A 17,173-nucleotide genomic window follows, 5' to 3' on the forward strand; every position below is an offset into this window, starting at 1 on the left:
AGATGCAGGATCTCCAGGGGCTGCCCAGGTTCAGCAAAGCAGCCAGACCACACCTCCTCTGGGTGAACTGGAGGCACCACCAGGATCCTCAGTGGTCAAGAGGCAGCTGTCTTCAAAGTGAGATCAAGACTAGATATTGAAATATTCAGTCAGTCTGCTGGTTTGGGGGAGGAAAAAATGGTCCCTTTAGGACCAGAGTGGCAGCTGCTGTCTAGGAAGCAGCCATTACTACAACCTCCTTTCCCTAATAGCACCGGCCCGCAGTCTGAAGGGCCCATTGGATAAGATAACTTGCATGAATAATTAGTTGAAAAAACAATTGAAAAAAGGCAAAGGCTCTCCTGGTTGAAGCTTCAGATAAAAAGGAGGATATTTTGAATTTGACAACCAATCTACCTTTAATCCTATCAGGAAATAAACTCGAATCATAATCTGATGTTCGGAATTGCAGAGCTTAGAAGGCGAAGTTATTTCCTACGCCTGCTGTTTCTCCTTTCTGGGCCGAGTGGGTGTGGGGACCAGGGTCTGGAACTCATTTGCATCTGCTGCTGGTGGGCAACTGTTTGCTTTTTCTCAGCTTTGCTTCTGTCTCTTTTTTCTTTTAAATTCCACGCATTATTTTTTTTCTAATGTGCTCTTAAATAATGCGTTTCACAATTAGGAGCAACTTGTTGAAGAATATTCCTTAATGACTCCCCACACCTTCTTAATAGATCTATCTAGCTCCGATTTAGACAGAGGAATGAGAGACTGGGAAAAAGGACTGGGGCTTGTGGAGTCAACCTTCTGTATCTATGGCTGAAGTCTCCACAGGGGTGGTTTTCAACCTTGGTTAGTAAAGTGTCAAGTACCCGATTAATGTATAAACCCTAGAGGTTTATACACAAGGACCCTCTAAGTCCCAGAGAGGGCATGTGATTAGCATCACAGAATAGCTTACCAGCCCCAGGGTATATCATCCCCCTGCCTCAAAGGGGATGTGCAAAGAATTCTTCATAACACCAGCGTCCACCTTTTGAGTACTTGACTTGTTCTTGACTCTGCAACAAGAGCTTGCCCTAGCTCTTTCAAGCTGTCTAATATGAGTAGTACTGTGTATTCCCATTTGCAGATGAGGAAACAGATTAAAGGAGTCTGAAGATCTCAGGTCAGAACACACAGTTAGCTAATGGCAGGTGTGGGAGATTTGACCTAGGTCAGTCTGGGTCTAAGGCCTGATTCCGTCCCAACGTCTCTCCTCTGTATACAGATTCATGCCACATGCAAAGAGCAAAAGAGGGCTGATGAAAGAGGGGTCTGCATCTTTCCCGCAGTTTAAGCCATTCATGTCCGTGTTCCCACAGGGAAACAGAACAGCAGTTAGGAGTTAGGAGAGTGGTGATGGAGCCAGGCAAACTCAACCAAACCTTTTTCCTGCCCTTCAGAAAGCACTGTCACCTTAGCAGCATTAAAATAGCCGCAGCCTTCATTATTAGCTCTGGGTGACTTACTGGCTCTGGGTCGAACTCCCTCACCGGTAAAAGTGGGCCAAGAGGTGGTGAAGTTAATGATAAAATTAGCATGTGCTAGGTCCGTACTCCAGGGAGAGACTTAGACCAGGTGCTCCGTAGCTATTACTACATTATGACTCAACAAATATTTGAGAATACCTATTACCATGTTAAATAAGAAGAAAAGTAAAACTTACCCTGCCATAGAGAAGGACATGACCAACTCCACAAAGAAAGAAATCCCAATGCCAATGGAAGTGCTGGAATTATAGAAAATAATAATGATAAGTGTCACGGGGCAAAGGAGACCCTCGCAGTGAGGTTGCTCAGAGTCAGGGTGGGATTTGAGTTGGACCTTCGATGACATTAGTGGCTCAGACTGCTGGGAGTCATGTGTAGCTTTTCAGAGCAGAGGTGGGTGCAACAGCAAAGCCATACTGGGGCATTGCAAGATAAAGAGGGTTTTTTTTTTTTAATCACAAATCAACTATTCTACTAAGTGCCTTATCTAGTTCATCAGACTGTTTTGTTTTTAAAAGCAAATCATTCTCGGTGAAAGAAGCAGTGGATTGGGTAGTGATCTGTTTCTGCTCCTGCACTGTCATGGAGACATGAAAAGCCATTTGTAATCTTCCTCTTTAGGATAGCATTGTTCAGAACAAGGGCCAACAAACTTCCTCAGAATGGCAAGATAGTACATGGTTTTGGGTCTGTGCATCATATGGATTTGGTCCAACTGTTCCTCTTTGTTACAGTGCACAATCTTTGTTATAGTACATGAGAGCTGTAAAGAATGGCCAGATATGGCAGATAGAACATAGTTTCGCCACATCTTTCTTTGATGACTGGAAAGAAGTGGGGGAGGTTTATATATAAGAAAAAAGTCTAAGCGGAAGCCTGAGCAAGGTATCCACCTAACATCCTTGCAAAGGCCTGGATAGAAGCTAGGGTGCTGGCTCACTGGGTAACTCACCTACCATACAAATGGAAAGACTTAAGTTTGATCCCCAACAAAGATGTGGGGCCAGAGAGATAACTTCATGGGCAAAGTTGCTTGCCACCAAGGCTACTGACCCAGGTGACAAAAAGAGATAACCAACCCCACAAGCTGTCTTCTGACCACCGCACAAGTACAATGCTGACAACACAAACACACACGCACACACAAATTAATTCATTAATTTAAAGTCCAGTGCTCTTCCGAGACGAGCTCATGAACCAGCTGGTATGTCGTAGGCAGCAACCAACAACGCAGAGAGAGATCATGCTTCAAATAAAAATGGGAGGGGAGAACTTAAACCTGAGGTTGTCCTCTGATGTCTACACGTGGGCCATAGTGCAGAACAAATATACCTGCACTCACTCACAGGCACACACATAGACACAAATACACACACATAAACACACACACATACACACTATATATGTATGTATGTATGTATGTATATACACACACACATAGCCCAAATATACATGCTTAAAAAAGAATAAGATTTAAATGCTGGTGGTAGATAGTACCAACCACATACTGACTCCAGGACACCAGCTTCATTGTAGTTCAAGGCCAACACTGACAAGTGCCACTTATTTCTTCAACTCTGCAGATGAATGCAGCAGACAAGGGCAAATGTGCAGCCGAATAATCATAATCCTCCAGGAGAACTATTAGATGAAAAAGAAGCATGCTATCCACATTTGCTAGGCTCTCTGGTAATATGAAATTGCAGGAATCTTGAGAATCACCCAGATCCTCCCTGCCCAGGCTGCATAGAAACGTGCATCTGGGTCCGGCGTTCTGCACTGAAGGAGCAATCAGTCATTTATTGGATGACTAGATTGATCATTTCTAAGCCCACAGGACTGTGCCTGATTTGTCTTCTAATGACAAATGACTCTTTGCTGTTAATCTGGCTTCACTACGTGGCCCATCCATCCATGCATCTGTTCACTCAGCAAATCTCCATGTCAGGACCCCACAAAGTCAGAATAGAAGCATGCAGAGCAAGCCTAGCCTACCCTCTCACTAAACCTGTAAAGTGGCATCCTTTAAGCCTTTTGAAGATAAGCAGTGACCTTATCTAGGGTGCTAACTGACCTAGGCAGCCACACATGTTGAAAGGTTTCATATTCACATATATTCAAGACCCAGTCTCCTCTTGAGCCTTGCTGCTCCTACCCTTTCCATAACTGCCCAAGATTCCAAAAGATACTGTCCAGTACCACTGTAGAATAAAAACTTAAACTACAGCCCTGCATGCATGCTGCTGCTGATGTTGCTACAGACATCTTGGTTGTTATTTTTCTTTTTACACATTGGGAACTTGGTAGCAGGTGCAACTTTGCTATAAAATTATTCTTCCAAATCAATGATCTTGTATTATTATGCTGAGTTCAGTCAATTCATGTGTGTGTGCACGCGCAAGCGTGTGTATGTGTGTATGCATACATGCAGCATAGGAAAAACAAGCCATGTGGTCTGGCTCAATCTTATAAAAAGAGCTCAGCTAGAATCAGTGGGTGGAACTATGGTGAATTCAACAACTTCCAAACCTCATTCTCAAGATGTTCTAAAACATAGGAAAGAGCATAGATTGCAACTTCAAGAACTGGTTAGGTTCCCTTCCCCAACCCTCTTCCTGATTTTATGTTGTAACAGTTGCAGGGCTTTTGCTGACAGGATGTGATGCCTCGCTGCTTAGGAAACCGGCTCTTATCTGAGATAGTTCTGCCACCTACAGCACATAGCCCTGCAAAGCCCCTGCATGAGCACAGCAGACTTGATGCCTTATCTACATACATGAATAAAGGGGTAGACCTGCCTTTCCAGCCCAGGACCTCTCCACTGTGCAGATTCTTGATTAGCATGCAAAAGATACACGCTCTTTTGGGATGGGTTACTGTGATAGAATGATATTTTCCCATTAAAGTGGAAGATAGAGATTTTCTAAGGATTAGCTTCTGGGGAAAAAAAGATCCCAATATCCAGAGAGGAGAGGCAGGGTAAAAGAACATGAGTTCACGGTTCTGTGAGTGTAGCTTTCCCACCCCATACCCTGCTGGATGCTAGTTGCCCTTCCTAGGTCCAATCAGGTCATCTTTGTCATCCGGCCTGTCGTATAATGAAAAATAGTTTTGTCAAAAGGAGGTGATTTCCTGGGACCCTTGAACTGTGAGCCCAGGGTAGATTTCTTAAGCTGTTTAAATCATTTCTAAGGGGACGATGTGTTCCTGGAGGGCAGAAGGTAATTCTCATTCTTTGTGTCCCCAACACAAAAGCCTAGTGCGAAGCTCGATGAATGTGTGTTGATGTCAAGAGATGAGGTGTGGCGTTCGCTGTCCGTGCTGCGCCTCCTAACAGGCATGTCACCACACTTGCAGCACTGAGGCTTGTGTGAGTGACACATTAGCTCAGGCTCTCACAGTACATGGCAGGTGTGTGTTCTGCAGAGCTGTTCAGCAGCATGGCAAGGGCAGATACCTGATGATAGTCGGAGCCCATACTGAGACTTCCTGGTTTGTGTTCTGCTCACCCTTGGACCTTTCACGGTCGTCATGACTGCATGGCCAGCTGAAAGAGATGAATGAGAAGAAAGTGATCTGAAAACATTTCCTTTTATTACCTTTTAGTTATAAAAACTGTTTCCTCCTCTTTGGGATTTCTCTGAAAGATTTTCTTGCCATAATCATGGCTCTAAATGTCTCAGAGTCTGCCTGAATGCAACCTGGCTCTGCTCTGAGGGGTGACTGGTTCTCAGGTCTGCCAGTAGAGACCATTGTGGAATCTGTCCCAGCTGTGTTCTGCATAGGAAAAAGCACACATAGCGCCCTCACCATGTTGGACTAAAGAGCTGAGTGCTAGAGAATCCTGTCCCTTTTGCTGATTGCTCTTTACTGGCATTTGAGATTTCAAAGAGGACCTAAATTAAGTATGAAGGTCTGCAGATTGAAGATCTAACAAGCAAACCCTTATTGCTTCGGGGATCTATAATGGTGGTCACTCTAGAGCCAGGAGGGAGGGTTTGTCATTTATGTGCTAGACATAGTATATGCATTGCTCAGGCTTCAAAATCTCCTCTCTTGGGGACTGGAGAGATGGCTCAGCAGTTAAGAGCATTGGCTGCTCTTGCAAAGTACCCAGGTTCAATTCCCAGCACCCACATGGCAGTTCACAACTGTCTGTAACTCCAATTCCTTGGTATCTGACACCCTCATACAGACTTACATGCAGGCAAAATTCTAATGTATAGTAAATAAATATTAATTTTTTTAAACTTCTCTTCTCCCAAAGAAAGGAAAGACCCTTAAAAGGAGTTAGTGGATTTAGCAAACCTGTCATTAGCAAGTGAAATCTTTCCAGGTAAAGTTCATCTTGATTCTGCTTAGACTTGGGGTGGGGGAACTTGGGAAGGTGGAAGAAATGAGGAAGGAATGGACATTAACTGTAAACATGACAACGGATTTCCTTGGGAAGCCCAGAATCTGTGGGGCAGAGGACCTGAAACTCTAGTAGTAAGTTATAGAATCTTATGCAACTAAGGGATTTTAAAACATGTCTTCAGGGCCGCACGTGCAGACTATGTGAAGAGAAGGGCATGAAAGTCTTCGTTTTCAGTCAGACCACATCGTTCTAATGGATGCATTCCTTAGACTGCTCTCTGGGCCTGGAACTGTCACGTGGTCTTTCGAAGAATTGCTCCTTAAATGCGTCTGTTCTTTGGAGCCAAAACTGGGACATGGAGATAAAAGGCAAAGTGTCAGCATTCCAAGAATCTATAACACGGTGGAAAGGGGACTTCGAAGGCGGCGGATGTCTGTGAGGCAGCAAGGGCTGGATGCAATGGGAGATTCAAAGGGATACCACTGCAGCTTACACAGGGAGATGTATGGGGGGCACAGCAAGCAGCCTTCTCTGTATCTTCAAGGATGGGGCAGACATTAGACAGAAGGAGGAGGTAACAAGACTCAGGAAGCAGAACACCTCTGAGGGGGACGTGGTGCCGGTGAGGGTTGATTGGGGGAAAAGCCAGGGGCTGCACATATAGATGCCTTCCCTAAGGCAACCATGATGTGCACAGAAGAAGACATATGCTAATATTTGCGTCACTGTAGGCCCCAAGTCTGGTGGACAGTTCATTCCGAGTCCCAGGCTTTGTCCTAATAGGTAGGGTGCTCTCAGTACCATGGTGTCCTGACATGCCGCAATCAAAGGAATCCAAGAGTCTATGGTCGTCCTAGCTAACTTTGTCGTTTTGTTTCCTTCAATCTTTGTCATGGGCCAAACGTTTTGGGCCAAAGTCAAGCTGAAAAGCTAAATAAAGGACGCGACAAGGTGACAAATGTTGAGTCAGAGTGAATTGCCCCACACGGAGTGGCTACAGACCCGTGCCACGTACGCGATCTTCACGGGTGACATGGAAATAAAAATGAGCATATGAGTAAAAACACATCTAGTGTTCATTATCTACTTCTATGAGAATCGGCATCAAGAAGCATCAGCTTGCTCTGCAAAGTTTAAAAGATGCATCTCCCCAGCAGATAACCCGTGTAAACCAGCGCTGGCGCGCACTGTGCACGGTTACACAAACAAGAAGAGCAGCCAGAAGCCAGAGCTGAAACCGGAGCAGTGCGCTCCATGGAAGAGGGCTTTGCCCTTGCCCAGGGAGAAGCCGCTGAATTCATTACAGAGCTGTGTCCAGCCCCAAGTCTGTACAGGAGTGTGTGTGTGTGTGTGTGTGTGTGTGTGTGTGTGTGTGTGTGTGTGTGTGTGTGCGTGTGTCCATGCATGTGCGTGTGTGATCACACTCAGCTGTAACACCATGTTATAAATGATAGTCCATTAAGTGGGTATAGTCAAGTGTGGCTAATAAGTCTTTCCCTTCAAACTTACATAGAGAAAATCAAAACCAGGGGAAAAAGCAAAAAGAACCCTTAAGCTGACTAATGGATTCCAGCTGTTAAAATTATTATTGTAATTAATATGATCAAGTAGCTGAACACTGGTGACTCTGAATTCTTTGCAGTTGTGTGTAATACTGGAGCCAATGCAGGAACTGATGTCGAGACACAAAACCTACAACCTCAGTCCCAGAGACTGCCTGAAGACCTGCCTGTTTCAGAAGTGGCAGCGGATGGTGGCACCGCCAGGTATGCCCTTTGTAAATATGCTCTCAGATGTTCTGGGGATAAAGGGCTCTCAAAAGGAAAACTATGATGATGAGACATTCATTGGGAAGGGTTGGTTGCCACGAGTAATCCCACCATGATCTGGGGCATAAATATGTAAAACTCTCTAAAGTTATATTTATTATGTCTATATGGATGTGTCTGCGTGGTACAGCTTTGGACAAATCTCAATACAGAACAAAAGAGACGACAAGTAAATTAATAACCCCTACCACACATCGCCATGGATGATGTTTGTCCCATTATTCAAGGCCTAAATATTTTTCATTATTTGAATATGCCTTTCTTGAAGAAGTCTAGTTTCCTTCGTTTTCTTGTTATACAATACTGAAACATTCTTTTTTAAGAATCTTCAAGTTAATAAGTAGCCTTTATTAAAGACCAGAGTCCAAACTATTGGGTGTTCCTACACACCTGAAAAGCCCCAATCTCACCAAGGCTGAGGCAACCGAGGATATCAGGGTGTAAGAAAGAGGGGTTGCCATGAGACATGGGTAGAATGGGGCGAGTGTTGCACATAACTTTGCCGGCATCTGTCTAGAGTTAATACTTCGTTGACACCTTGAGTCCTCTGAGGTACTTACAGGTCCTTGCTTCCTTTGTTACAAAGAGAAAAAGTAGACTAGTTCTTAACTTTCCTACTGTAAAAATATTTTAAGTTCAAAATGGTCTCTGTAGCTTGCTCCTACAGTACTATAAGTGAGTCATAGACAATGAGACTGAGCATTTCAATAAAAATCATGCCATAGCGATGTGCAGAAGAAAAGAGTTTCACAAATGTTGTGCTAGAAACAAATCAACCATTTTCTTTTATTGTTATTTTTAGATTACACAAATTGGGGAAAATTTAAATAACTTCCTTTTCAAATGGGTGGAAAGAGCACCACCGGAAGGACACTATGCTTAGGGTTGCCTCGTACTGTTGCCCTGGAGCCCAACCCTCTCCCCTTTTCCCTATTACAGCAGAACCCACAAGGCAACCGACAACCAAAAGGAGAAAAAGAAAAAACTCCACCAGCAGCACCTCGAACAGCAGCGCCGGGAATACCACCAACAGTGCGGGCAGCAAGAAGAAGGCCCCGGCTGCGAGCCTGAGCCTGTCCAGTCAGGTACCTGTAAGTCTCTCTTTGCTCTTAGGCCTGAAGCCTTCCCTTCCTCTTCACCCAACTTAGGGGTCTGGGATTCCTCCCCGAACTTAAAAAAAAAAAAAAAAGGAAAAGGAAAAGAAAGAAAGGTTCTGAGTAGTTTGGTGGCGGGAGGAGGAGCACGGCATGGACGGGGTGGGATGGTACAAGAGGTACGAATCCTACCATGGTAACGTCCCCTGCGAGCGAGGAATTAGGAGGGAATATTAAGAGTCCGTGCTGTGATGGGACCTGAATTAAAAAGCCATCAGAGTCACTGGCAGGAGATATGGCACTCAGGGTTTAATTAAAGCATCACTTAGCAGCATGCCTGATGGCATATTAAGGCCTCTCAACTGCAGCCTTGGAGACCCAATATGCCCCTGGAAACTGGTCCCCTGAGCTCCGGCCCCATACTGTAATTTGCCTGGGCCTTCCCAGCATGGGCCTCCCTCGTATTTAAGAGCCAGGCAATTAGCTTGCAGCCACTGGAAGTGCAGATCAGTAAACTTTTGTCTGGCGGATCACTAGCTCATGTAGAGCCAGCCCCTGGCTTCATCTTACCTCTTCTGGCCCCTGACCTCTTCCTTTCATTTCTGGACCTGGACAAAGGCCACTTGCAAGGGGTGCTGGATGCAACTTTGAAAATTGAGCATTGAAGGTAGTGTCCGAAGAGAGCAGACTTCAAGTCTTTCTTCATCCCTGGTTGATTCTTCTCTAACGGAACCATGGCCTTTCCTGCCTCCAAATCCTCATTGCGGTGTTAGACTGTCACTTTCAAATACTCCTGTCTTACGAACACCTGCTGCCACCACTTGCCATGGTTTCTTATGGGTTCTCTACCCATGCTCATGACTGTCACCAGGCACTTGACCCTTCCTTGACACTGTGACTTTGGAGGTACACGCCTTTCCCGTGTTGTGGCTTCCTTATCCTTTCCACTCGCTCTCTATCTGCTGTCCTCGCCAGCCTCTTCCTGATCCTGCTTCATCTCTTTCCAGAGTAACCTTTTGTCTGGAAATTCCCCACTTGCAAATGTGCCTCTCTAATCTGCCCCTCAGCCAACTTCTTACCGGTCCATTCTCTTTAGACAAAAAAAAAAAAAAAAAAAAAAAAAAAAAAAAAAACCAGTACTCAGGGAGTCCTTGGGTTTCTGGAACTCTTCCTGTCTTCCACAAACATGTGTGTGGTTTCCATGTTCACTGCATTAGAGAGAAGGGGATAGTAGAAATAACAGCCCCCAGTCATTGAAAGGTTATTTCAGTTTTAAGACCACTAAGAATTATTATGTTTAAGTAATGCAATGGGTTTCCAAGCAGTTCTTTATTTTCTGAACAGACCTTTGCACTCACCATGCCTGACGATCAGAGGGGAAAAGTCAGCAGAGCAAAATCTGTGTTCTCTTATTAAAGCATCAAAGAGTTGTACCTGTTCCTGTTATACCGAAACATGACTGGAGAATAGAGAAAATGTCCCCATCTAAGAAATGGACTGAAAATGTCCACATACGCAGCCCGTGTATTCACCTAGTCCTGGGTTTGGAAACTAACATTTGTTAGTTTCCTCTAGCAAATAAAGAAAAGGAACTTCAGAGAATTCTGGACCAGGGCGTCGCGGCTGAAAAGTATGGCTACTGAAGGAATTTAGGTCAGCTCCTCAAGCACTCTCTAAGACCCTACTGGATATGATACTACACAGGGGACTAACAACCCTGAGATGAAAAAAAATTTTAAAAACAAGCCCAAAGAACTCCTGTCATTAAAGAACTCACTTCTTAACTTGGGCATGACCAAGAAGTTCCCTCTTTCATGCCGGCTCACAGAGCACACCACGTAGACAAGGATTCTGGCAGGGAGTGCTTGGGAGGCCATCCGTTAGTTATGTCTGCCATGATGTAAAAGTTGAGAGTAAATGTGTACCTTATATATTTTAGCCTACCTGTCTAAGTGGAATCATTTCCACTTTAGCAAGCCTGTAAGTTTTTCTACTCCATGACCCTCCTGTTCTCTAAACCAAGAAGTGCGTTGGGGTAGGAGGATCTCTACACCAGGGAGTTCTCATGAGTGTGGATTTTGTGTGCACAAGGCACCACTAAATAGAGAGATGAATGCAAGCAGTGTTCCTGTACCATGCATTTTAAGGTATTGTCACTAAATAGAAATTGCAGATGACTGGGAGAAGCAGGAAGAAAGTCAAGTTAAGAACATGCACAGACTCTTAAGTGTCTTCAAGTTCAATGGGTTTTAAGCAAGAATGACCACATCTTTTTAAGCACTTTTGACTGAATCAACATCATCTTATTGTTTGACTAGAAACGATCTGCAGGCATCAGCTGCCTGGTCCAATGACCACAGCTCTGAACTGCAGAGAATCTGCAGCAACCGTGTATGTGTGCGTGTGTGCATGTGTGTGGCCAGGACTAGGGTTTAACCCTTCAATTCTGCTTCTCACTTCATGAGCAGGGGCTAGGAGCCATCCCGAACTGCAGCCTCAACCCTGGGAGGGATGGAGACCTGTGTCATTCTACAGCAGTGACCCCTTCTGGCCAATTTAAGGAGAAGCATTGAGGGGCCCTGAAAGGAGTCACTTCCAGTCCTCCTCAGAGGTTGGTGGTCCTTGCACGGGGGATTAGTGAGAAGGTGTGAAATGGGCAAAAGTGGTGGCACCTCCAAGCTCCCAGCTCAGGAGCAGAGGTCAGCCTCATGGGGGAACCAAGGGTATGCGGGCTCCTTTCAGGTGGATTCTTGCGCCCCCAGTGTGTCACAGAGGCTGGACAAGGAAGGGAAGGAAAGTTGCTCTCAGCACGGAAGTGGGATTTCCAGGACATGGGGGTGGGGACTTGCATTTCACATCCTCTAGATAGCAGCAACCTGGAATGGACAGCCATCTCCTCTTACTTTGTGTGACAATAGCAAGCAGAGACAGCTGGGGAAGAGCAGCACTGTACTTCTGTAAAGGTGTGAAAGGAACCAAAGAGAAATCAAACAGAGTTCAAAGAACTCTCTAAATGGCCTCCAGCACCATGTGCGTAGAAAGTCTAAAGTTCTTTTTATTCATTAGTCACCTGTCGGTCAACTAAATCACACGCACGCATGCACAGCACACATGCACACATGCATGCGTGCACACGCACATGCACACACACACACAGAGTTATGCTTCTAATTAAGAATACTTTTAGAAGAAGCAACAAAATCAACTTAGCTCTCTGAAACATAGCAGCTCTCTGAAACCTAGCACATTTACAAACACGTACACCCGGGCATCTTTTCCAGTTTTTTCTGGTGTGTGGGGATAAGGTGGGGTTCTCCACATATTATAACCCTATGCTAGAGCCCCCCTGGAGAGACTCAAACCACTACATTCCTATTGTTTTTTTTTTCTTGCATGGATGTCATTTTCTAATGCAGAGAGCACATCTGCAGTGCTGGGGACTTTCCTTCTAAAGGCACGCTGAAACCAGCAGCTTCTTCCATTTCCCCTCTGCTTCCCAAACCTCCTTTGCTTCTCCATATTTTCGCAGCTTCTCTCGATGGCCTTACTAACACAGACCCATGTGGTTGGTTCTGTGGTCCTCTCCTGCCCGGCAACACGCAATGCATGTCCCCCACGTCCATCCATCCATCCAAGTGTGTTCATTAATCCTCACGCTGAGCTCTGCCAATCTTTCCCTTCCTATCCTTTCTGCCTCCTTTTGTTCTTCATCATAAGTACAGCCTCCTAATTGCCTGTACCTAAGTGTCACTCTCTTACCCTTGGAGTCCCGTGAGTGAAATGGTAGCCAGCCTCTGCTAATTGAATAATGTTCACACGTCTGTGCGGTGTCTACATTCCATCTAAAACCACGTGGCCCTTCTTCCCGGTCGGAAAGACAGTGCCCATTTGGCATCTCATCTTAAGAGTCCTCATGAGTCTCCTTACATATCAGTGTCATTTCCGGCTTGTCGTTGCCTAGCGAACACTCTCTTAGAAGCACCCAGTTCAGAATCTGGCCAGTACCCTTAGCAGCACCTCTATTGCTGAGTTAACCAAGCTCACATTTCATGTATTTACTCCACCTGGGCCATTTCTACAAAAAAAAAAGAAAACCCTATCAGTTCACAAGAATAACTAGCCAGAAAACAAAGTGTGGCAAATCATCTCATCCAAATAAAAAAGGACGCAGGGAAGGAATAATCAAAACAGGGTTTTCCATCCCAGAATAGACAAGGTGCTCATTAAGAAGTTTGTTCAACGGACACCTTCATAGTTCTAGATGGTATCAGAGAATGTTGCTCCCTTCTCCAGAGGCTAGGCAAAGCTCCCCAAGGTTTAGAAAAAAATGGCCAGGGGTCAAAAGTTTTACTGAATTGACTTTACTGCCAAGAACTGCACACCCATCACTCCAATGCTGCGGGCTTAGCAAAATTTTGTATTGCTTCCTGGAGGCTGAGAGTAACACACCCTCTTCAAGCCCTGAACAAGTAAAATGCTGCTCGGCTCCTACCCAGAAGAAAGCTAGCCTGTCCTACACCTGGGTCACATTCCTATATAATCAAAGAAGCTGGAGCTGTGTCTTGTGTATATCCCTGCCCCTACCCCCAGGTCCAGGCTTCTCTGGCTGTGGCTTCTTCAGGAGCTCCCAGCTACAGTAGGTAGCTTTCTTGTTTGCATGGGAGGACAATTTGTACTTAAAGGAGTGATTACTCAGATTCTTCTTGCTCGTCCCCATCCCTAATGACTACCAGCTCCATCGGTGTAATTATAATTAGCTCGCTCTTCATCTTTCTTTTATGGGACCAGCTGGACAGCCTGGTTCTCTTTACTGCCCAGATTGGTAGCAGGGTTGCCTGTGTGGGGATAGGTGACAGGCACCATGAAATAACAGATGGTAAATTCAGGGCTTGTTGGCAATCAGCAGGTTTTTGCTAATGACTTAATTAGCTATGCAAATTGTCAAATCAGTGTGAACATTGTTTTTATCGAAAACTTTACCTAAATTAATTACCATAATTAAGTAGCAGAATGTCAAGGATATTGGCTGCATAAAAGGACCTGGCAGAGTAGAAAAGAGAGGGATTTTGTCTTCAATTAAAATGTATATCATCCTGGGGACCGAGAATACCATTCGGAATGAGTTGTGTGGGTATTGTAGAAAGGTATCTTACCTATCTGTGTGTCCCAGCTCCCTGCAAGATGACAGGGCCACTCACAAGCCCTCAGTGAAGGTGGCGATTTTTGAAAGGTATTGTCAAAAAAAGGTTCTATTGCCCTCTCAGAAGTGCCCCGGGTCAGCAAGTTCCAAGCGTGGATTTTTTTAATTTTGAAAAATCCATTTTTTTATTTCTGCAGATTGCTAGCATTGCTCGTTCTCCGGTGTCAGGCTGCGCACTAAGGACATAAACTCGCGTGGTTGTTACACATCAGGAGGCGATGTTTATTTCCTGTAGAAATCCAATATGCGTCTCGGCCCCCCCGACATTGAGACTTGACCCAGTTGTACAGCGCACACGAGTGTGTCTGTCCTAGGTCCCCCGAGCGCCTCCCGGTGTTGTTTTAAGCTGAGCTTCTCTCCCCTAAGGTTTCCCTGTAATAATGTCAGCTGCTGTTCACAGGATGTGATGGTGGTAGGAGAGCCAACTCTGATGGGAGGTGAGTTTGGGGACGAGGACGAAAGGCTAATCACTAGATTAGAAAACACGCAGTATGATGCGGCCAACGGCATGGACGACGAGGAAGACTTCAACAATTCACCTGCCCTGGGGAACAACAGCCCGTGGAACAGTAAACCTCCCGCCACGCAAGAGACCAAATCAGAAAACCCCCCACCCCAGGCTTCCCAGTAAGATGGGCCTGCCCGGCGCCTGATTCCACTGTCCCATAGGCCCAGTGGGTAGAATTCCAGTCGCAAATCTCTATCAGGAGAGGAAAGAGGTGAAATTTAAACCCACACAAACAAAACGTTTCCATGCAAAAACCTATTTCTAAACATAAAAACCTGGTTTTCTTTCTTGCGATTTTTTTTTCCTTTTTTTAATTGAGAGGATTATTCAAATGAGCCTCGTGGCCTCTCCTTGGAGGCCTCCACAGGAAGTACAGACACTGTCCCTGGCGGTAATTAGAAGCAGCAGAGGCTATCGCACCTCCTGGCACGGTCTTCCCTCCCTCTTTGTGTTCAACTTCCTGTCCATGCACCTACCGAAGGCCATGCTGTCCGAACGTGCTCAGGATCACAGTCACATGCTGACCCCCAACTAGAGATGACTTTTTAATATTGTAAAATATTTTCTGCTTTTTGACTTGCATTTGAGAGTTTCTTGTTTCAGTAAAAAAAAGAAAAGAAAAAAAGAAAAGAAAAGGAAAGGAAAGAAAAGAAAAGAAAATGTGTTTTGGGAAAGTAATTTAAATGTATTCCCCCCCCCCTTCACTTTCCATTGGTTTTCCACGTGGCAAGAGCCCAACAGACAGCTAGGTGAGTTTCTGGCAAGCTGATCCTAATTGGTTTTTGAGTTGTTTCAGTTTAGGCCAAGTACTGAAACAAGGAATCCTCAAAGATATATGGGTAGATTTTACTATGTACACAGAGACAAAGGGACCCTGGGAAGTGTATGCATTTGTGAACTCGCTGTGGGTCCAAATATTTTCAAGCCATGTAATCCATTAATTTTGTGGAAAGCTTAATAAATCTGAAACTTTTTGTATTTCTTCTTTTTTTTTTTTAATTGTATCTGAGTTGACTGAGTTGGTGGTTGGTTTTTTTTTTCATGCTATAATTCTTGTATAATATTTTGTAAATCCTTCACCTGGTTCTTTCATGGGAATTTTTCTTTTGGGGCAAGTTCAGTGTATTTATGTGAAGCTTTATAAGAGAACTAATTTTTCCATTTGCATATTAATATGTTCCTCTATACATGTAAAGACACAGTGGCTCCGTGTGTCATAAAACAGCTGTATTTTATGTATGCTTTACTGGTAAGTGTGCCAATAATAAACCGTGTTAATGACCAAAGTAACTGAATCTGGCTTTTGGTGTGAGTACCTGTGAGTCCATCTGCTCACAATTATGAGAAGTGTCAAGACATCTCATAATTCACTTAATATCCCGACACCAAATGGAGTGGTATTATAATACCCGTGTGAAGCAGGCTCACTGCCCACCAACTTCTCTGAGACAGAATACACTCCCAGGCAGCCAGTCACATAAAAACTTAATGGTTACCCACAAATGGGCAACCAGAAAAGATGGGAGTAATGCCAGCCAGTCCTCTTAGGCTCAGAAATGCTGCCTAGGGCAGGCAGGATATATGTGTGTGCTGCTGACAGATCCTGAAAAGAACAACCCTAACCCAGTACAACATCCTGGGTCACTGGAAACGCTGGGCCAAAGTGCAGAGGGCTCTCTTTGTCTATCTTGTGTTGCTATAAGATTTATAAAGAGAAGAAATTTTCTTATCAACACTAAGGCTTAAAAGTCTGATACCAAGGCGCCATGGCCTGGCAAGGGCTTTCTTGTGCCACCCCAAGGCAGAAGGTGAGAGGGTCGATGGAGGGAGAGGGAGGAGAAAGTAGCTTTCCTCTTCCCCTTATGAGAAACCCACTTCCAGGATGGCTCACCCACTCTGTGATAATAACATGCATAACTGATGGGAGCAAAACTCCAATAACATTGTTAATTATTTTTAACATTATATTTTTATACTTTGAGAATGTCATGAAATATATTTTGATTCTATTTACCCCCAACTCCTCTCGGGTCCACTCACTCAACTTGCTGCCCCCTCCCAATTTCATATCCTCTTTTTTTTTCTTTTTAATAACCCAGTAAGTCCAGTTGGTGCTGCCCATATACTCCTGAGTGTGGGTCCATTCACAGAAGTAAGGTTCAGCCACCAGGGGCCACACCCTTGAAACACTAACTCTCCCTCCCCTAGAAACTATCCCCTGTCAATAGCTCCTCAGGGGTGAGGGCTGCTAGGAACCTGCCTGCTTCCTGCTAGGATGCCGACTGGCTTGATCTTGTGCACACACCCAGAGCTGCTGAGTTCCTGAGGGCGGCTGACTTTGTCACGTCTTAAAGACCCCACCTCTCAACACACTGTACCACTGATTAAGCTTCTAATATGTGGAGTTTAGGAGACACATCGAAACCACAGCAGAGGACATCTTGTTGCTGGGTCAGCAGGTTGGGATGGAGCACGGAGCCTCTAGCCTCTCTCTGTTTAGCTCCGGATACTGTGGTTCTGACATCTTCTGCAGTTACTCTTCAGGTCTAGGGGTGAGAAGTGGGGTAAGGACAGACGTGTACATGCCCAGTGCTGAAGATATACATGGGCTATCCTGTAGCCTGGGCATCTTTTTGAATTGTGATTCTTTTGCAAAAAGAACCTATCTACTATG

The 17,173-nt window shown here is 44.9% G+C and overlaps 1 protein-coding gene across 11 annotated transcripts in view; it reads left to right on the forward strand.

Annotated features, from left to right (window-relative positions):
* The window catches only part of Ldb2 (LIM domain binding 2), a 355,063-nt gene extending 339,300 nt beyond the window's left edge, over window positions 1-15,763 (forward strand). The window contains exons 6-9 of one of the 11 annotated variants that reach the window (XM_038312696.1): window positions 7,511-7,634; window positions 8,637-8,788; window positions 11,260-11,402; window positions 14,129-14,517. In XM_038312696.1, coding sequence (XP_038168624.1) covers window positions 7,511-7,634; window positions 8,637-8,788; window positions 11,260-11,364 — 381 coding nt within the window. In that variant the 3' untranslated portion in view covers window positions 11,365-11,402; window positions 14,129-14,517. Of the gene's footprint in view, window positions 1-7,510; window positions 7,635-8,636; window positions 8,789-11,259; window positions 11,403-14,128 lie in introns of all 11 variants that reach the window. The other 10 variants (XM_038312723.1, XM_038312715.1, XM_038312705.1 and 7 more) reach the window with 10 other exon arrangements.
* The last annotated feature ends 1,410 nt before the right edge of the window (window positions 15,764-17,173 follow it).

Source organism: Arvicola amphibius, chromosome 1, assembly GCF_903992535.2.
Source record: "Arvicola amphibius chromosome 1, mArvAmp1.2, whole genome shotgun sequence".
NCBI classification, from domain to species: Eukaryota; Metazoa; Chordata; class Mammalia; order Rodentia; family Cricetidae; genus Arvicola; species Arvicola amphibius.